Source organism: Humulus lupulus, chromosome X (genome assembly GCF_963169125.1).
Source record: "Humulus lupulus chromosome X, drHumLupu1.1, whole genome shotgun sequence".
In the NCBI taxonomy this organism is placed as follows: Eukaryota; Viridiplantae; Streptophyta; class Magnoliopsida; order Rosales; family Cannabaceae; genus Humulus; species Humulus lupulus.
The window spans coordinates 220,237,238-220,259,785 of NC_084802.1; the positions used below are offsets into that span (position 1 = coordinate 220,237,238).

Consider the following 22,548-nt stretch of genomic DNA (forward strand, 5'->3'; position numbering starts at 1 on the left):
GAACCACTATAAAATCTTGTGTGTTATTTACTTTTCCTGTTTAAACCGTCTGTGTGATTTAAATTCTCTTGAAGGTTTGTCGTATTTAACGTTCTCACGTCATTGGCTAAAAACACAGTCAACAATAACAATATTATAATTATAAATAACATAATATAAATAATTATAATATAAATAACAATATTATAATTATAAATAACATAATATAAATAACTATAATATAAATAACAATTATAATTAATTTAGACAATAATTATAAAGAACAAAATAAAAGACGAGGCATGTGTAACACACAATTTCCTTAAAACAGATTCGCCGCCTCTATGAGGTTTCGACGTCTATCTCCCAGGATACAACAGTGAACGACAAGTAACTCAATTACTTCGCCGAACCAAATATGCCCGAACTCTATCACACAACAAATGATCTAAGAACTCTAAAGAGTAAAAAGGAAAAAACAATATTGAAAATATATATATCTTAATCTTCAAAGGAAGACAAATATATATATATATATGTATATGTTTTTGGTGTGTTTAAACAACAATGCCCATGTTCTCTATATATAGGCCAAAAATGAGAGGTTTAACCTCTTATTACCAATGTGGGACAAATCCCAATTGGTTTTTTTCATTCAAAAAATTATAACAATCCCCCACATGAATGAAAACTGACACAAGAATAACCAACAGATGGTTTAGACCTAGGTGATAGAGTTCAACGTTAGAAACCCGCATAGGATAGGTAGGTGTTACCCTTTGAGCCTTCCCTTGTGTAAGTATATTTACTTTACTGGCTGATCAGTAGACGCGATGTCTTTGAACTGTTCTGTCGTTCGTGTAAACGATGATATACCACACACAGGAATCTTTCCTGACATATATTGGTTTTTCAAGATTATGTTCGTTTTGGCCCTGAACATTTCCCTGGTTCTGCAAGAATTGAGCCCTTATTCAATCCCTATAGAAGCGGCCCATCTTCTCTCTCACATAGGTGATTTTCTTAATTAAGAGTAACCCGTATTACTCTGTTCGACATTTCGACGCATAAGAAATCATTAAAAGCATAGCTTAACCTTTTCCTTACGATTATCACTGTTTCATCATAGGAATGGACAATGAGGATAACCCCCACAATGATCTAACATAATCTTTACACTTTTAGTTGTCCCTTTGAACCTAGATCTTGGGATCGCCAGTCAACTAGGTGGGGTGTCTACTGTATTGACTTTATTCATTCATGGGCTTTAGACCCATTCCCCTCGATGATTTTTCAACCAACTCTCAATTTAACCCTTTGGTTAGCGGATCCGTAATATTATCCTTTTGTAACGCCCTGAATTCTCTGATGTGGTTTAATGGCGGGATTAGTAGGTCGGGAGGGCCATACCTGTTTAATTATGCCATTAAATGATAATATGCATGTATATGTGAATTATATTATAATATGATGTTAAATGCATGCATGTGGGTCCACATTATAATTACAGGGGTGTGATGGTAATTTGGCCCGTTGAGGGCATAATTATATAATTGTATGCATGTTGGTGATATATTGTTGAGACCACATTATAATGTGGGCTTGTTCGAGCTATTCGGCATGAGACGATCTTGGAATATTGATTAGCGGTCTAGTCATAACAAGTTTAAGTTCGGGGCTCGGGATGAGTCTCGAGGTGATTTTAATGATTAGAACGTTGCCGGGAATTAAAGGGTAGCAAGATGTGAATCATTGGTGTTTGAGATTATCGAGAATAGCGGGAATTGGAGAGCGTTAATTATGATTAACGAGATGGATGGGGAATACTAATTTTGCCCTTGGGAGCCTTTAGAAACCTTTAATTGACCTAGGAGTATAATGGTCTTTTTACCCCTATGATAGATATTAACTATTTTAGGCTGTGAAACAGAGGGAAAACAGAGTAAGTTCTTGAAGCTTTCCCGTACCTCTTTCTCCTTCATTTCCTTTGTGATTTTTGAGCCACTGTTGAGGATTCAAGCTTGGGAAGTAAGTCTTGGGAGTTTGGGAAAGTGTTCTACCATTGAAGAGCATCACAACCTGAGTTTGAGGTAAGTTTCTAGCCACTAGTTCCCTAGTTTGCTCTGTTTTGGTTTTAGTTTTCAGTTTGTGGTTTTGTTGTGAATAGTTGGAATTAATGGAAGTTTTGGTTGGTATTTAACTTGGGTTTTGATGAGGGTGTGATGTGGATCAAATTTAGGGGTTGTATTGGATGTTTGGGTGGTGTTTTGATTTGGTTTGGAAGGTTGGTTTCAAGGAAAATCGCTAGGGAGGAAAAAAAACCAGAGTTTTGGCTGAAGTGTGGGTTGGGCCGCGGCATGGCCAGGGAGGGCCGCGGCTCATGATGGGTGCTGAAGGAGGCCGCCTTTTTTTGAGGGGCGGGCCGTGGCATGGCTAGGGAGGGCCGCGGCCCTTAGTGGCATTTTGGCCAGAAATGAGTTTTTGGCTTGGGGATTCTAGCCTTAGGCCTCGGAATCGATCTTACTACCCGTTTTAGTAGGATTCGATGTCTCGGAGGCTAGGTTTTGGTTTGGGAACCTTTGTTATTTATTTTTATTGATTGGATCCCATAATTGGTTATGACCAAGTAACCGCTAAGGAACCAAAAGGTCGATCGTTCTCAGGAGTCGTTCTTATTATATCTCTCACTCGAACAGGAGGTAAGAAAACTGCACCCTGAGTATGTGACATGCATGATTGTTATTGAGGCATGTTGGTTGATAAATGTGGACATGGATTGCATATTAATTGCTAGTGAATGTTGTTTACTTGTATATGTCAATGACTAGTCAGGGATACTGACCTAAGTGTCAGAACTGGCATGAGCGTCCTGAACGCAGGGCCGAATGAAGATTAGATCTAATCGATATCAGTATTGAATGACTCTAAGGCATTAATGCTGGACCGAACCTAAGTTTGATGAAACTTATAAGCACTGGGCTAGTCTAAGACTAATTACTGAGAGCCAGGGCCAGAGGCCTGGGTGACTGTTCGTCACATGGCTAGGGAACGATGTTCCAGGGTTATGACTCTGTGGTCATGAGGAAGGTTATGTTGGTGACCAATCAGCATGCACCTATCCTGTTTAAGCTAGTGAAAGGCTCACTTATCTGTTAGGCCCCGGTGACCCTAACGTCACAAGGCCAAAGGGAGTTACACCCAACTTAGTGACTTTTGCTACTGTCACTTACCTGTTTTGGACTGAAAGTTCTGGATGATTATTATGATCATTGTTGCTATTATATCATGCTTTATTGTATTTTCTTGCTTGGCCTTGGCTCATGGGTGCTATGTGGTGCACGTAAAGGGAAAGAAAAGCTCACCCAACCTTGAGTGGAGAGCTTAGGTGGTGATGTGTACATATGCGGCCGCTTGACCACCACGGCCAAGGTATTCTCAGAGGAACTAGGGGGTTTACCCTATTTTTGTCGCTTAGGTCGGCGGGTTTGTAAATTTGAAACAATAATGACCATTTTGAGTTGTAAATAACTTGTAAATGTTTTTTTATGGGCCCATGAACAGTTTTATGTATTTAATAAAATATATCCTTTCCTTTTTATTGATTTTCCACCTTAGCCTGTTAATAACACCTAGATGCACGTTTTTGACCAAAGGACTCGGGTAGTGAGTCAAATTTCCGGTTCACCGTTCACCGTAACTGTTCTGGGGTAACCAGGGCGTTACACCTTTGACGTCACATAGTCAATAGAGATAACTCCAGTTGAGAGTAGTTGTCTATTGGTATTGTGTCTACGACGTATATGTCTAGACTTACCATTATACATATTATTATGTGCTCTACCAATTGCATATTAACTATCGCAATGTATGCCAATGGCTGGCACTGGTTTAGTCCATTTTGGAATATCTTCTAAAAATTGACGAAGTCATTCAGCTTCTTTGCCACACTTGTCTAAGGCAATAAACTCAGATTCCATCGTGGATCTAGCTATTACCGTTTGTTTAGAAGATTTCCATGATACAGCTGCACCACCGAGTGTAAACACATATCCACTCGTAGACTTTGAGTTTTTCATATCAGATATCCAATTAGCATCACAATACCCTTCAAGTACTACTGGATAGTTAGTATAGTGCAGCCCATAGCTACGAGTAAATCGTAAGTACCTAAGTACTGTTGTTATTCCTTTCCAGTGGTCAAACCCTGGATTACTCGTGTAACGACCCAAATTTGCTAATAAGGCTTAAGTGCCTTGATTAGTGTTCCTGGAGGGCATAATGGGAATTATGTGTGATTTCAATGAGTAAGATGCATGATTATGATTTAAAGCATGTTATATGACTATTTGAATATCTGAGATGCATGACTATGTGTAGTAGTATGCATGTAGGCCCTGATTAGGTTAGAAAGGCATAATCGTAATTTTGGCCATTATGGGCATAACTGCTTTGATATATGTGAAAATTGTCGAGATCACATTATTATGTGGATATATCTGAGATCTGTGACTCGAGACGATCCTAGTGAGCAAAGTAGCGAAAAAGTCATAACGAGGATTTATACCCGGCTCGGGGTGAGTCTAGGGGTATAAATGTGAATTTGGTGAGTATATTGGGATCTATTCTAATATCGAGGAGTATAATTGGAGACTAGTTAGGTATCGGGAATTAAGCGGTAAATATTAGAGACACTCGAGGAGTTAGCGGGAATTGGGGTGAAATGACTAAGATGCCCTTAAGTGGATTAATGGGCTAGAAATAAAGGGGAGGGCATTAAGGTCATTGGGCTTTCTAAAGATGGGAATTACTGAGACTTTATGTTAGTGGAAATTGTAGAGAAGTGTAGAAGTCTGAAAGAGAGAAAAGAAGGAAAAGGAAGGAAAAGAAAGGGAGAAAACAGAGAGAGTTTTCTAAGGTCGGTTTATACTTCCTTCATCAGTTTCTTGAGGATTTTTGGAGCAAAGATCAGAGGAGAGCTGGGATAGGCTGAGCATCAAGGATCCTAAGCTAGGTTTGAGGAATTGGCAGAGGTTTAGCAAGAACTCACCAACACTTGAGGTAAAATTCTGTAAGTTTCTTCATCTCTGGTTTTGGTTCTTAGCTAAGATATCTAAGCTGTGTTGATGGAGAATTTTAAGAAAGTTGGAGCCAAGAGTTGAGGAAGAGCAAGCCAAGGAAGTCTGGAGGCAACTTGAGGTCGAAATTCCACCAAAGGTATAAATTCTAAGCTTCTAACTTTGTTGTTCAATTGGTTTCTACTGAGTTTTAATGTCTAGAAGTGGCTATGGTGAATTTTGAGTTTGGGGATGCATGTGCTTGAGTTCAAGGTATTTGGGGTGCTTAGGATGAGTGGAGTGTGCTTATAAGGTTGTTTTTGAGTTTTGTAAAGGTTTGGAGAAGTTTTGGTTGAGGTTGGTTCGAGGAAATCGCAGGAAGGGAAAACTGGTGTTGGTCTGTCTGTGACTAGCGCTACAGCGCTAGCCTTTGGGCGCTATAGCGCTAGGCCAAGCTTGCTGAGGAGATTTTTGCTTCTGTTTGTAGCACTATAGCACCCTTCCATGAGTGCTGTAGCGCTACCCTATCTTCTGAAGGGGATTTTAGGGTTGTTTGTAAGGGCTTTTGATCTAGGGTTTGGGGTTTGATTCCACCACCTTGTTTGGTGAAACTAGGACTTTCCGGGAGCTCGGGATTGGCCTCGAGGCTAGGTTTTGGACTTGAGGTTTGATGATGACTTTGGCCTATGATTGTTTCTAGGTGAGCGCTAGGGCTCGGGAAGGATCGTGCTCAAGGAGTTGAGTGATCAAAGCTAGCGAATTGAAAGGTAAGAAAACTGCACCCGACTATATGCTTGTGATGGGACTAAGTGCTCCCGATATTTGTATCATGTCAATGATGGTATTATGCCATGGGACATGTAAAAGCGGCCTAAGAGTGTCGTACATAATATTTGCACACAGGGCGCGGCTTGGCCATTGGTCCCCGAGGACAGCTTAATATTCACTGAGCTCGATTTAAGCGAGCCGGAGTCAGTGGGATAACGGAGGGAGCGGCCTGAGGGCGCTAACCCTAGTTATCATTTGTGAACTGTGTATGATATGAGTTGATATGTTTAGTATGTGGGATACTTGATTATACTAAATGATTATATGGTTGAGATTATGTGATGCAATATGAGATATTGATTTGTCTGTTGATTGCTTATGCTCTGTTGTTGTGTTTTCTTGTTGGGCCTTGGCTCACGGGTGCTACGTGGTGCAGGTAAAGGCAAGGGCAAGCTGGACCAATCCTGAGATGGAGAGCTGCGGGGTTGAATGTACATAGCCAGCTGTTCGATCACCGTGGTCGAGGAGTGGATCAGGACAGGGATTGCCTAACTGTCTGTTTTGCCTTAATATGGCTTGTTATTGTATCTAAACCTTATGACTTTTGTAAACGGTCTTTAAACTTAATATTTTTGGGATCCCGTGTAAACAGATAATGTTTCGTAATGAAAATGCGACTTTTGAGACCAAAACATTTTAACCCTAGTTCCTCTATAGTTTCAGTAACACATTTTTAATTGAATGACTTTATTAGCAAGTCTAGCACTTTATAAACACACAGTGTAACGGTCTTGGCTATCCAGGGCGTTACAAATCGTGTATCTACTCAGTTTACTAACTGCATAGGCCATATCAGGTCTTGTACAACTCATTAAGTACATTAGACTTCCAATAATTCTAGAGTACTCTACCTGAGAGACAATCTCCCCTTTGTTCTTGAACAAATGTAGACTCGAATCTATAGGGGTTCTGGATACACCAGAATCTTCTTTGTTGAATTTCTCAAGAATTTTGTCCACATAATGTGACTGACTTAGAATGATCTTATCAGATGTCCTTGAGATTTGAATCCCCAAAATGACATATGCTAGACCCATATCTTTCGTGTCAAATTTCGAGTTCAACATACTCTTGATAGATTTGATCATCTTATCACTGCTTCCAACAATGAGCATGCCATCTACCATAAAGACACAAAATGACATAGTCATTATCTGTTTCTTTAACATAAATACATTTATCGCATTCATTGATTTTGAAGCCATTTGCCAACATAGTTTGGTCAAATTTCTCATGCCATTGTTTTGGTGCTTGCTTTAAACCATATAAAGATGTCACCAATTTACATACTTTTCTTTCTTTTCCTGGGGAGGAAAAACCCTCGGGTTGTTCCATATAAATTTCTTCATTTAAATCCCCATTTAGAAAAGCAGTTTTCACATCCATTTGATGTACTTTAAGATTGCGTAATGCAGCAATAGCAAGTATCATCCTAATGGAATTTATTCTCGTCACAGGAGAATAAGTGTCAAAGTAATCAAGGCCTTCACGCTGCTTATAACCTTTAATTACAAGTCGTGCCTTATACTTATCAATTGAACCATCAGATTTCATTTTCCTTTTGAAAATCCATTTGGCCCCTAAAGGCTTACATCCTGGAGGAAGATCTACTAACTCCCAGGTGTGATTTTGAAGTATGGATTCAATCTCACTATTAATAGCATCTTTCCATAAAGAGCCTTCAGTGGAGTTCACAGCTTCATCAAAGCTTTGAGGTTCACCTTCTAGCAAGTAGGAAAAATATAACGTATATAATACTTGAATAAACGCAATATGATAAATACAATATTTATACCTACTAAATTAAAGATACATAAATATTGTTATCCAAAGAGCAGGCGTGGATGATGTGGCAAACATTTTTAACACGCGGTTGACACCTGGCAGAGGTTCTGTTCGACCATCAACCAGGGAGATTCCCCTGACATAACATTTGGATTTTATATACGACCAGCTTGGTCGTATACTCCGTATATTTTGAGAAGATCTTGTGCAATTGTAATCATATCCGAGATTATCTCCCATGATTCCCGATTATCCAATTATTTAGGAAAGAATATCTGTAACTAATTCATGTAATCCTCCTTGAGCCTATAAATAGAGAAGAAATAGCTCAAGGGAGGGACTTTTTGGACTTTTGGCTGATTTGAGTTTATGCTTTACAAGAGAATTATAGTTATTACCTTTCGATTGTATTATTCATCCCTCTAAGGCTTGTGAAACTCAAAGAACCCTAGTTCTTTGATCACTCCTTTGAGAATCAAAATCAATAATAGCTTAAGTGGACATAGGTCATTACCACTTCGTGGGGCCGAACCACTATAATTTGTTGTGTCGTAAACTGTTCTTTCCATTAGACTTATTTCAATACTTCCTGTCACATCAAGCATTTGACTCCGTGTCAGTTGACCAAAATGAGGGTCAACATTCTGGTGCTTTCATTAAGAGCTTGAGACGAAGCGGTTGAAGTACTAATGGCAAAGACAACCAGGAAGACTGGATAGGTTGCTGACGCTGCACCATCTCAACCTCCTCCTCCGAACATGGTTGAGAATGAGCCACACTTGGAGTTTGATGAGGAGGAACTGGACTTCGAAATGCTGAGAAATACTCTGGGAGTATTGCAAGATGAATTGGCCAATCTGAGGGCCAGTCAAGAAAGTGCCGCGGAGACCATGGCGCGACAGCAGCAAGAAATAAAGCGTCAACGCCAAGAGCTAAGTGAAAGGCAGGCGGAGATGGACTATCGTCAGAGGGAGGCCATGGCAGCCCTCGAAGCAGCCCTCCAATTGGCTAGGAATCAGGCTGCACCTGCCTCGCAGCCTGATCAACCCTCAAATGGGCCACCTCAAAGGGGTCCCAATCCTAGCCCTCCAATCCAGCCAACAAGCTCTCAAAGGCTGGAGCACCCACCAATGCCTCAGGATGATGTCCCACCTAGGGACCCTGAGATGCAGCCTCCATCCCAGGCTGGTCGAGGCAATCCCCCACATCCAAGGCAAAATAGGGCCGGGCAGCAGCCCCGCAGCCCTAGACGCCGAGGGGTGAAGAACCGCACCCACTGAGCAGGGGGCAGCATCCTTCTGGCAACAGAAGGAACTCGGAGACAGGCTCTGCGATCAGGGGCCCCCAACGGCATGATAATGCACGGGGACCTACCGACCAGCGCAGGCCTCCCCCTAACGATCGGCAAGTTCCAGCCCAAGGAGGCAACCGAGGAGACAGTCGATCCCACCATAGCCAATCGAGGTTCAGAGATGGCCATGTATACAATGAGGCCGACTCAGGCAGAGGGAATGCTGGTCGGAGGAACGAGGAGAGAGGTGGAGGCAGAAGCCCACCACCTAGAGAAGACCAACAAGCAAGACGTAATGCTGGGGGGCAGCCCAGACAGAACAACGCCTTTAGCCAGCTCGGAGCCAGCGAGCAACGGCGAAGAGACAACGATCTAAGGGATGTACTCAATGACCGCCGAGAACGGAACGATGAGTACATTCCCCCGGCACCAGAGGCCCCGATAATTCCTGAAGTCGTTCAAGCTCAAATAGATGCCCTGAACCAAGCAGTGCAACAGCTGGTCAGGGGAAGTACGTCTCACATCGAGTACGACAGGAGAAGGGGCACTCCTTTCATCAAGAGGATTGCTGTGGTGGAGACTTCCAGTAAGTTTAAAATGCCCACACTTCTGAACTTTGACGGGTATGGTGACCCGGTATCTCATGTCAACAAATTTGAGATACAAATGGACATTCAGAAGGTGTCCGAAGACGCTCGGTGCAGGAACTTTCCTGCAACACTTTCTGATGCTGCACAGAAGTGGTTCTTTAAGTTCCCTCCTGCAAGTATTGTATCTTGGGAGATGTTCGTAAAGGAGTTTTACGGACAATTCTATGCGGGATGTGTGCACCCAACTGAGGCAAACCAACTGGTCGAGATACGCCAACAAGAAGGAGAACCACTGAAAGACTATGTCCAGCGTTTCATGCGAGCTGCAGGTGGGGCCAAAACAGTGGGAGACGAAGGCAAAATGATGGCCCTAACTGCAGGAGTTAGGCGCCGTACGCCTCTTTGGAGTAGCCTCAGGAAGCATGGGGTTAAAACTACCTAAGAATTTTTGGATCGAGCTGATCGATACATCAAGCTCAAGGACACGATTTCCAGCGAGGGAAAGACCCCAAATAAAGATAAGGGGACTGAAGACCCCGCCAAAGCCGCCAATGGGTCAAAGCCCAACGGCAAAGGCAATGGGAATGGCAACGGCAAGAATGGGGGGAAAAAGCCCCATAATGAACCCTCTACTTCCGAGAGCAAGCGCGCTAAGGGCAATCGTTATGAGCCACGGTTCACCAACTACACTGCCCTTGTCGAGTCTCGAGCAGAGGTGTATCAGGCCACAAGTTCCAGTGTTCCTTACAAAAGACCCTCTGTCATTCGAAAGGATATTTCGAAAAGGGATACCACAAAGTTCTGTCGTTTTCACAATGACTACGGACACGATACGAACGAGTGTAACCAGCTGAAGGATGAAATCGAGTTCCTTATTAGACAAGGACACTTGAGGAGATACGTGCGGGCCACAGGGGCTTCCCAACGAGAGGCTCCAGGTGGCAATGAGCAGGCGCCTACACGCCAATGCTCGCCACCTTTACAGCCTGACCCTGTGGCTGGCACCTTACTCACCATCTGCGGAGGCCCGCACCTTGCAGGAAACAACGGAAAGGCAAAGGAACGATACGCTCGGACCCTACGCCACGACCAGGACATCGAGATGATGACTGTGGAGGATCGGGCATCAAAGAAGGCTCGGATAGAGGACGGTGAAATAACCTTCTCTGATTGCGATGCCCAACATGTCTGGTTCCCACATTCCGATCCGCTGGTCGTGGATGTACAGATTGCCAACATGATGGTGAAAAAAGTACTGGTCGATACAGGAAGTTCAGTTAACATCCTGTATAAATCTTCGCTAGAATGAATGAAGTTGTCCGTCAAGGACTTGGAGCCCTGCAACCAAACAATTTATGGTTTCTTTGGTGAGGGACTCGCTCCAACAGGGTTAATCAGGCTTCCAGTAATAGCAGGTACAACGCCCACTACCAGGACATTACTCACTACTTTCATAGTAGTTGATTGTCCTTCGGCCTACAATGCTGTAATTGGAAGGCCCATACTGGTCGACCTTCGAGCCGTCACCTCTATATGGCACCTGGCCATAAAATTCCCAACAGACGCAGGGGTAGGATGCGTATTGGGAAACCAGAGGGAAGCAAGGGAGTGCTACAATGCCTCAATCACTAAGGCCAAGAAGGGTATGTCGAGGAGTGCTCCCCCAGAAAAGTTACAGATGACCATTGATGTACAAGCCCAATCAGGTGATGAAGTCACCAAATAGGGTGTTGCCCAAAGTGAGGATAGAGACTTAGATCCTTGCTTTGGGGATTTTGAAGAAGATGTAGGACCTATCAAGGACCTTGAGGAGGTCCAGCTTAACGAAGAGTTTCCGACCAGAGTTGTAAAGGACGGCAAAAATTTAGAAGCTACAACAAAATATGCACTGGTGGAATTTTTGAAGAAGAACCAGGAAGTTTTCGCCTGGTCACATAAAGACATGGCTGGGATAGACCCTACAGTCATCAGCCATGTCTTGAACGTCGACAAAAGCTTTCCACCCGTGCAACAGAAAAGAAGGCTGCTCGATAAAGACAGATCAAAAGCCTTAAAAGAGGAAGTTGAAAAACTAAAGGAGAATGGGTTCATCAGGGTGGCGTTTTATCCACCATGGGTCTCTAATCCAGTACTGGTTCCCAAGCCGAATGGAAAATGGCGAACCTGTGTGGATTTCACAGACCTTAATAAAGCATGCCCTAAATATTGCTTCCCACTCCCAAGGATCGACCAGCTGGTCGATGCAACTACAGGCCATGAGATCCTCTCTTTCATGGATGCATACTCAGGATACAATCAGATTAGTATGCTTCCCCCTGACGAGGATCACACTAGCTTTCGGACCGATTCATGGCTATATTGTTACAAAGTAATGCTCTTCGGATTGAAAAACGCTGGTGCAACTTACCAGCAACTAGTTAACCACATGTTTAAGGAGTTGATTGGGGTAAACATGGAGGTGTACGTTGATAACATGCTGGTAAAGTCAAAAAAGACAAAAGGACATGTGAAGGATTTACAAGAATGTTTCAATGTTCTGAACAAAAATCAAATGAAGCTAAATCCTCTCAAGTGTTCCTTCAGAGTGGGATTAGGGAAGTTCTTGGGGTTCATCGTAAATTCGAGAGGAATCAAGGCTAATCCCGAAAAGATCAAGGCCCTAATCGATATGAAATCGCCAGTAAAGATCAAAGATGTGCAAAGTTTGACTGGAAGAATTGCCGCGCTTAGTAGATTTATTTCAAAATCAACAGATAAGTGCGTCCCTTTCTTTAATCTACTTAGGGGCAACAAGAAGTTCGAGTGGACTGAAGACTGCGAACAGGCTTTCCAATCCTTAAAAGCCCACATGGCGCAACCTCCCATCTTATCAAAGCCTGTAGATGGGGAAACTTTATTCATATACCTGGCGATCACCGAATATGTTGCTAGTGCGGTGTTAGTAAGGGAAGAAGAAGGCATACAAAAGGCAGTGTATTATGTGAGCAAGAGGTTAATCGGAGCCGAATTGAGATATCCTCCCATTGAAATATTAGCCTATTGCCTAATTTTGGCCTCACGGAAGTTACGTCCTTACTTCCAAGCCCATCCAATCACAGTCTTGACTGATCAGCCCCTTCAGCAAGTTTTGCAAAAGCCAGAGGCTGCTGGTCGTTTGTTGAAATGGGCAGTCGAGCTCGGGCAGTTTGATATAACATACTCACCATGAGCAGCAATAAAAGGACAAGTCTTGGCTGATTTCATTGCTGAATTTACTGAACTCCCAGACAGCGAGTAGGGCGAAAAGCCTAGTGCGCCTGAGCCTCAAGTTGAAGCTCCTTCGTGGAAGCTATTCACAGATGGATCATCCAACGAATCTCACGCAGGAGCAGGAGTGATATTGATAACGCCAGAAGGGCATCGATTTCACTGCACAATTAGGTTCGATTTCACCGCTTTGAACAACGAAGCTGAGTATGAAGCCCTACTCGCTGGGTTAAGGTTAGCCAAAGACATGAGCATAAAAGTGCTGGATATTTACAGTGATTCACAACTGGTAGTGAATTAGTTCTTAGGGGAGTATCAAGCACGAGGCCTAAAAATGGTGGCCTATCTGAACAAAACAAAAGAACTGTTGGCGCAATTTGAAAAATATACCCTCCAGCAAATACCCCGAGATCAGAATTCAAACACAGATGCCTTAGCGAAACTTGCGAGTGCAAAAGATGCTGACACTTTGAATATAGTGCCAGCCGAGCGGCTACACGAGCCAAGCATACGAGAAGACGAAACCAATATGGAGGTCCGGTTAGCAAATACCTAGATGGCACCATACTTGGAGTATCTCACGAGCGGTATACTACCAACAGATAGAAACAAAGCCAGGACCCTTCAGAGACAGGCTGTTAGGTATATCCTGGTCGATGGTGTTCTATACCGAAGAGGATACTCAATGCCACTGCTCAGATGTGTTACACCAGAAAAGGCTAAAGAACTGATGAAGGAAGTACATGAAGGCTTCTGTGGAGACCACGCTGGGGGGCAGAGCTTATCAAAGAAGATTCTAAGGCAAGGTTATTTTTGGCCAACAATGAACGAAGATTCAATGGAGTTTGTGCGAAAATGTGATAAGTGTCAGAGATTTTCCTAGATCCCATGGGCACCTCCTAATGAGTTAAAGCAAATGCAAAGTCCATGGCCCTTCGCAGTATGGGGTATTGATTTAATCGGGTCCTTGCCGACAGGAAAAGGTGGGGTGAAATACGCAGTTGTAGCGGTCGACTACTTCACCAAATGGGCCGAGGCTGAACCACTTGCAACCATAACGACAAAGAAGGTACTTGATTTTGTCATCAAGAACATTGTTTGTCGATATGGGTTGCCAAGAAAGATTGTCTCAAACAATGGCATCCAGTTTGATAGTGATATGTTCACAGACTTCTGCGAAAGGCATGGCATCATCAAGAGCTTTTCTTCAGTTGCTCATCCGCAAGCGAATGGGCAAGTCGAAGCAGTAAATAAGACATTGAAGGATACTTTGAAGAAAAGGCTCGAAGAAGCTAAAGGAGCATGGCCAGAACAGCTGCTTGAAGTACTCTGGTCGTATAGAACTTCTCACCAAACAGCAACAGGTCATACCCCATTTTCCTTAGCATATGGGTATGAAGCTATGTTGCTTGTCGAGTTAGATCCGCCCTCGCATCGAAGGATCACATACGACCAAAACCAAAATAGCCAACTGTTGATGGAGTCCCTAGACCTGATCGAGGAGAAACGAGAGAAAGCCCAACTCCGAGTAGCTGCGTACCAGCAAAAAGTCGCTCAGTATTTTAACTCCAAAGTAAAAGAAAGAAAGTTCAACGTCGGAGACTTAGTACTTCGAAGAGTTTTCTTAAACACCCGCGACCCAGCTGCTGGAGTACTCGGATCAAACTGGGAAGGACCTTACCAGATTGAAGAAGTCCTTCATCCAGGCACCTATAAACTTGCACGCTTAAATGGAGATCTCGTTCCATGTTATTGGAATGGAGAACACCTGCGCAAGTATTATCAATAAACAGTCCTTCTTAAAGGACTGGCTTGTATTAATTTTTACTTTTTACAAGTTTTGAAAAAAGGTTAGTCATGTTATATGGCTAATCGCTTATAAGTGTAAGATCTTTCAAAGATCACTCCTAAAGACATGTTTAGTCCATTTAAATACGAGAATTATAAGGGACTGTGCGCATCCAATCATTCTTGCCAAACTTTGTAATTTTTTACAAGTATTTGTTCATTACGTGTGTTGTTTTGTTGTATTATAAGTTTTACATTTTATACCGAGCAGTAATATTCGTACAGGTTGTGGTCAAGGCAAGTGACTAAGGACCTAAAGCTCCTCAGTCACTTGGGGGGCATATAAGGTACATAGAAAGCAAAGCATACCAAGAGGTATGTAAACACATAAACAAAATAAGTGAAAGCATACTACGGTACTTAGAGTATTTTTCAAAATTTATATTTTGTTAAATCAAGCCAAAGTACTATGCTAGGTTCGGTCATGCGAATAGATATTATAATAAAGCAAAAATATTATAATGTCAAAGGAATCCTTTTACACCGCGAGCAGTACTGCTCGGATGTAACTGTTCAAGTAAAAGTAAAATGGCTGCCCTTGCAGCAATAAAAAATATTGTCTTTACATCGTGACCTGTGGGTCGTGTAGTTAAAATAACAGAAAAAAAGGTTAAGGAGCTGGAGGGTCTTGAGGAACGTCTTGGTCGACGGCTGTGCCAGCTTCAGTGTCTGCACCATCTATCCCCACTGCCAGGGAAATCTCTGGGGAGGCAGGCACTTCAACCCTCTCTTCTTCTTCTAGGCGAATGACACACTGCGACATTAAAGTCCTCCTCAAGCATTATGACAGATAGTTGAAGTTAGCCTCCTGGTTTTGCTTCCAGAACTTGTAGAAGCCAAGGTGAGTGGCTTCCTTGTATTTCTCCAAGTTCTTAGCTCCAGCTTCCTCAAGCTCTTTCACTCGTTTTCCGAGTTCCTCCGCCTCCTGCCTACTTGCGATCAGATCAAGCTCGAGCTGTATAGCTTGTTGATAGTTGAGTGTGGCGCTTTCCCTGAATTTTTCCCTGGCTTCGTTGGATTTCTTCAGGGCGTTCTGAGTTTCCAGCAACTCCTCGGTTAGAGTAGCTTTTTGCTCGAGCAGTTCTTCTTTCTGCTTAGACAGCTCCGTTTTCTCCTCAAGCAACTCGCCAATCTGTTTAGTAAGCTCATTTTTTTTAGCTTCGAGTGCTTTCTTAGCCTCGGCGAGCCTGGTATCGAAATTCCTGCCCCGAGACACCAACGCCCCAGCACGGCGCCAGCCAGCGGTTATGGTCAGTAGTCCCTGAAGTCAGATAGAAAAAGATAAAGTAAAGGCAGGGAATCGAAAATAAATGTTACATCATCAGGAGTTGACTTACGCTAACTATCTCGTTCAGCCCTCTAATGATAACTTAATCAGTCTCCATAGAGGTAGTTTCAGTAATAGCTACCTGACTGCATTTATGCTTGGAGAGCTTGTATATTCTCTCCCTGGCAGAGCTGACCACGATACTGGGCAGGGAGCCTTCGGGCTGAGTACGCAATGTTTGGCTGCTAGGAGCCTTAGGAGAAGGCTGTTCGTCGATGGGTGTTGCAGGATTGGAAGTTTGATCGACCGAAGGAGTTGAGGTTGGCTGCTCGAGTGGTGATGGAGGTGGTGAATTCTCCTTCGAAGGGGCAGTAGCCGGAGGGTCGTCAGTTCGGGCCTTCTTTGAGGCAGTTTTACTGCTCTCCCCCCGAGCCCTCTTGCTGTTCTTCTTCTGGCCAGAAGAGGCGGCAGCAGCCCTGTAATGCTCGAACACGTCCTCAGAGTCCATATCTGCACAAAAGGAAACAACTCGGGCAGTAAGACAAGATGGTCACACAGGGCCAAAAAATGAAAGTGAAGAGATTACAAGTAAAGTACCCGGGCTACAACTATTGGTCGCTACATTATTTACTGAACTACTTACTGCCTGGAAAAAATCTGAAAGATTGGAGCATTCTTAAAGTTGCCATCCCCGTCAAACAGATGACAAGGAATTGGAAAATTGTTTAAAAGCGAAATTACTATACCATTGTCATCCGACGAGTCGTCAGAGAGTTCGGCAGGCTCGGCGGCCTTCTGCTTTCCTTTTCCTTTGGGAGACGAGGGCCTCTTTGCTCGATGAGTGCTAGCAGGTTCCCTGATCGTAACCCCAGTTGGTCTCCTCCGCAGAGGAGACGCTTGGGGTTGCTACTCGGGTTTCGCTTCGGCACGAGCACTCCCTGCTGAAGGACCACTCATATTTGGTTGAGGGTCCCAGAGGCCAGCCAACTTAAGGTTAGCCTCTGTAACTAGATTTTTGATACTCTTCTCAGCATCTGACATGCTGGCTAAGAGTGCCGCTCTTGACTCCATCCCCGGAGTTGGGTTTGGTCGCAGCCATGGGCCTGAAACACATTAAAAGTTTAAGACATTTGTGGTGGAAAAACACTAAGTGAAGAAGCCAGCCAGCGATGTGAAAGTTTTACCTCCACGAGCAAAGGCCAGATTATCTGCGATCAGGTCAGGCGTAAGGAAGTACTCCTGGTAGTACCTCCCCACGTTCGAGATGTGGGTCGTGTCAATCAGGAAAGTGCGCCCGGTTTCCTGATGACAAAGATGGAAGAACCCCGTGCCTTCTTGGTTGGGGTTAGACTTGAGGTCGAACAGGTAGTTGACCTCATGTGGTGACGGCATGGGCCATTTTTTCTGGCTATACAGGATATAGAGTGCAGCAAGCATTCTATATCCGTTTGGGGTAATTTGGAAGGGGGCAACTCCAAAATAGTTGGCCACCCCCTGAAAGAATGCATGAAGAGGCAAAGTGGCTCCTGCCTCAACATGAAACCGTGACCAGGCGCTATAGGCGCCTCCAGGAAGATTAGCCCTTTGGTATGGGTTGGGCTTGACCAGGGTCCCCCTCGTCAGATTATATTTTCTTATGTAGTTGGCAATCATTCTGACTGTCACCCTACTCTCAGCGACTACATGCCACTCGACATCCGACTGAATAACGTGTCGAGGGCGGGCATGCCTTTGGACATTTGGATCGGGGGCATTTTCGTCTCGACCACTGGTCGAGGGAGCATCAACAGTAGGCTGATGAGAAGTGTTGGAAGTTTTTCTTTTCTGGGCCTTAGTTTTGGTGCGAGCCATATTTTGAGTCAAAACTGGGGAATTTTTTAGGTTAATGCGAGAAAAAGGAATATCAGGAATCAATATCGAGGGTTGTTCTTCGTCCTCGAGCAGTTGAGCCAACAGATCGTCGTCGATGGGTCTTTCTCCTCCCCACGGGTCTTGCATATGAACTGCAAACAGACAAAGGAGGAGATAAGACGCACAGCCTGGGAGCTTATGTTGAAAGTTGGAATAACATTGCTCGCGTCTATCGACCAGCAGCCTTCTAACCGAAACACTAAGTTTTATGCTAGCAGTTTGAAAAACGGATCAGAAAGTGAAAGTAAAAAGTTTTCTGAAAAGAAGCTTTTTCAACTCCAAAAGGGCGGGAAAAACCCAGTTTTTCAACTAGCCTAAAAATCGAATTTTTACATCGATTTTACGCCCTAAACCTATGATCCTGACTATCAGACTGATTCCTAACTTATATAGAGCAAAAGTACACTACCCTATCAAGCATCAAACGGCATATACAAAATCCTCACAAATTTCTACTCAAGAATGCAAAAAGTTTCAGAGCACAGAAGCATCATACATGGCATCTCAAAAGGTCAAACGTCAAAGAAGATTTACCTGAACGAAGATTGGAGATCCTAAAAAATAGAAGCTTTGGGTTTGCAGGAGAAAGATCCTCGGAAGAGCGTCTGAAAACTTCGAAGTTCTGGGCTCTGGAATATGGTTCTTGAAAGCTCTTAACAAAAAGATAGCGAGTAAAAGGTTGAAAGAAGAAGGTGGGGGTTACTTATAGAAGTCGAGGTGTGCCAAAAAGGGGTAATCATGAATTACCTTTTTCGAGGTATGGGGGAGTGTAACAGCCGTCAGAATGGTTTCTTGGAAGCCGAAAATGTGCGATTGGACGTAGTTGGTTCACAGTTTCCGAGAACGCACGAGGAACTCTAACAGATTTCGTGGAGCACATGAAAGGTTATTTTTCCTAAGTTTACTTATTGCTGGTCGCAATAAATAAACTTGGGGGGGCAAATGTTATCCAAAGAGCAGGCGTGGATGACGTGGCAAACATTTTTAACACGTGGTTGACACCTGGCAGATGTTCTGTTCGACTATCGACCAGGGAGATTCCCTTGACATAACATTTGGATTTTATATACGACCAGCTTGGTCGTATACTCCGTATATTTTGAGAAAATCTTGTGCAATTGTAATCATATCCGAGATTATCTCCCATGATTCCCGATTATCCAATTATTTAGGAAAGAATATCTGTAACTAATTCATGTAATCCTCCTTGAGCCTATAAATAGAGAAGAAATAGCTCAAGGGATGGACTTTTTGGACTTTTGGCTGATTTGAGTTTATGTTTTACAAGAGAATTATAGCTATTACCTTTCGATTGTATTATTCATCCCTCTAAGGCTTGTGAAACTCGAAGAACCCTAGTTAGCTTAAGTGGACGTAGGTCATTACCACTTCCACTTCGTGGGGTCAAACCACTATAATTTGTTGTGTCGTTTACTGTTCTTTCCATTAGATTTATTTCAATACTTTCTGTCACATCAAGCATTTGACTCCGTGTCAGTTGACCAAAACGAGGGTCAACAAATATTGTAATTATAAATAATACAATATAAATAACAATATTATAATTATAAATAACACAATATAAACAATTATAATATAAATAACAATATTATAATTATAAATAACATAATATAAATAACAACTATTATTAATTTAGACAATAATTATAAAAAAACAAAATAAAAGCCGATAACTGTGTAACAAACAGTTTCCTTAAAACAAATTCAACGTCTATCTTCCAGGATGCAACAAACAAGTAACTCAATTACTTCACTGAACCAAATATGCCCGAATTCTATTACACAACAAATGACTCTAAAGAATAAAAAAGAAAAACAATATTGAAAATATATATATATCTTAATCTTCAAAGAATAAGAATATATTTTGGTGTGTTTAAACTACAATGCCCATGTTCTCTATATATAGGCCAAAAATAAGAGGTTTAACCCCTTATTACCAATGTGGGACAAATCTCAATTAATTTTTTTTCATTCAAAAAATTCTAACATGCCACACGTTTCTTTCACAGTATACCATATAACAATTGTACATAAGATATATTGATTAATCAAAATTGAGATATTTTAATCATATTTTATATAATATTGTGTCTACAGTATATTTTTATATTGATTTATCAAATAAAATACAGTGGGTTAGTATTAATAAACAATAAAGTATAAACTATTAGTAAAACAAATAATAAAATCCTATAAATTTAATTATTATTAGAAACAATAAAGAACACTTCTATCTCTATTTTTCAAAATATCTTATTATATCCAATAATAATTATTCAAAACTCTAGTATAGTCTATGCCTAAACTCGACTTCAAATATAAATAGTCAAGAAGCTGGCATTTAAAATTTGTCAAGAGAATTAGAAAAAACTTAAAGCATTTTTATATTTTTGTAGTAGAATTTATTTAATTATTTTTCTCTCTCTTTTTAATATTTCATAACTAAGAAAACCAAGACATTTTTGCTACTGAATTATTGAATGATTTATATAAATATTAGGTAAAAGCGTTATCTACACATTTTTATATAGAAGATATATATAAATATATATAAGCAATTCACTTAAATGTGCTTTCTTTACTGTATTGATGACAAATCTCAAGAATATTACATACAGTATAAGATAGACACAAAATGAAATGTTAGATCATTTGTGGGTTTATGATGAAATAAAAACACTTTAAATGAGAAAAGGTCAAATGTTATTACCAGGATGAGTATTGATGTAATGAGAAGGATTTATGTCGACAACAATGTTTTGGTGGCCAAGGGAGGGCTGGGCGAGGAACTTAGCATGTGGAAATTGGAAGCACTTCTCAGAGAGGGGCAGAGCGAGAGTTTTTCGGCAGCAAGTGGCAGCCAATTGGCAATGAAACGTGAGACTCACGAAGGAAAAAATGATTGTCAAAGGGTCTACAAATCAAAGGTCTATTAATTAGGGAATTGATAAAATAAAGAAAATTATAATAAAACCCAAATATAGATAGATGAAAAAACGCTTGTCAAGGTCTCTACAGATCAAGGTCTAGAAAAATCAACTGCCACGTCAGCTTCATATATATTTTGATATTGATATTGATATTGATAGTCCGTACCTAAACGAAGTGTGGAAGAAGGGAGTGTCTGACATGCCTACGAAACGAGCGGCTGCATTGCATGATTATCCACCAGCTTTACATATTCCACCTTCTATTTTCACGTATTTACAACAACGCCACTATTATTGTTCATTTTCCAAAGAAAAACTGAAAGCACCCTCTCTTACTTTTTTTTTAATAATGTGTCCCTCTTCCCAACTTTATTTTGCCTTATGGAAAAAGCTACTGCTTGCTACTTTTTCCCCTCTTTTCTTCAATTATTTATTCCTTTTATTTTAAGTGCGTTAAACACTCTTTTTCTTCATTTTAGGTTCAAATGTCCGGAGTATTTTATGGAAGGTGTTTCAAAAAGAATCTTATCGGTGTAACTCTTTTGTATTTTTGACATGTGAATAATTTTTGACGCGATTTTTTTTTATGATCACGTCTATTGTAATTATTTAGAGCATCATGTAAATTTTCAAAAAATTCCGAATAATTTACAGTGCTGAAAATTAGGTTCAAACATGCTATTTTCCACGCGCATAAAAAAATTAGTCATGTGTGCGACACTGAAAATTATTCGGAATTTTCTGAAAATTTGCAGATGCTCTAAATAACTACAATATACATGGTCATAAAAAAAATCTCGCCGAAAACTGTTCACAGGTTGAGAACACAAAAGAGTCCCACCCGTAGGGCTCTCTTTGAAGCCCCCACCATAGAAATTTCTCAAATGCTATAGTTATTAGCACTTAAAAATAAGGGTGGGCAATATCCAACCCAATTACAAAATATTGAATATCCAATTTCAATAAGATTGAAATGGATTTGAAAAATCGGATTGAATTGGTTATTAGATAACGCTGTAAAATTCAAATTAAAAATCGATCAAATCTAATTACATAAACATATATATTAAAAAATATTTATATTAATTTTATATAATAAAAAAAGATTTATATTGCACTATTATTGGTTGTTTACTTGTTTCTCTCCACCCTACTATACTTGATAAGAGAACTAAATCCTAAACGAAACACATAACTTAATTGAACCTTTGTTTTTATGTGATTTTTTTTATGATTTTAAGCTAATAATAAAAATTAAGTTTCAAATCGAAATCCAATTAAAAAACTGAATCAATCCAATTACTAATGGGATTGGATTTTGAAGCTTAATTGAATTGGATTGAATGGTGATTTTTAAAATATAATTACCGTTATCCCTCAAAAATACGAGGATGACATGGCGAATGAGAAAGCGGCATGTGGCATCACAAATTAGGGAAAAACGATGAAGTATTGAGAAAAGACCAACGAGCAAAAATGATAGGTCCAAGACCTATAGGGAAGTCGGCCAGGCCAATACCCCATAGGGGTGGTCGGCCTGACCACTACCCCAGGGGTGGTTGGCCTAAGCAGGCCTAAGAGCCCCTAGGGGTGGTCGGCCTGACCCCTACCCCAGGGGTGATCGGCCTGACATGCTCAAGAACCATCTGGGTGGTCGGCCTAAACTCCCAAGTACACTTCACTAAGAAATACTTGCACTCGTTCAAACTGGGATCAAACAGGTCCAACACCTAGAAGATCATAAGTCCAACACCCAGAGGATTAACAGGTCCAGCACCCAGAGGGTCATCAGGCCT

The 22,548-nt window shown here is 41.6% G+C and overlaps 1 protein-coding gene across 1 annotated transcript; it reads right to left on the reverse strand.

The window, feature by feature from the left end:
• Window positions 1-15,212: 15,212 nt before the first annotated feature.
• On the reverse strand, window positions 15,213-20,724 carry LOC133805096 (uncharacterized). The gene is made up of 3 exons (XM_062243199.1): window positions 20,533-20,724; window positions 16,031-16,398; window positions 15,213-15,882 (listed from the first exon to the last, which is right to left on the reverse strand). The coding sequence occupies exons 2-3, from the start codon at window positions 16,394-16,396 to the stop codon at window positions 15,403-15,405; spliced, it is 846 nt and encodes a 281-aa protein (XP_062099183.1). The 5' UTR covers window positions 16,397-16,398; window positions 20,533-20,724; the 3' UTR covers window positions 15,213-15,402.
• Window positions 20,725-22,548: the final 1,824 nt, after the last annotated feature.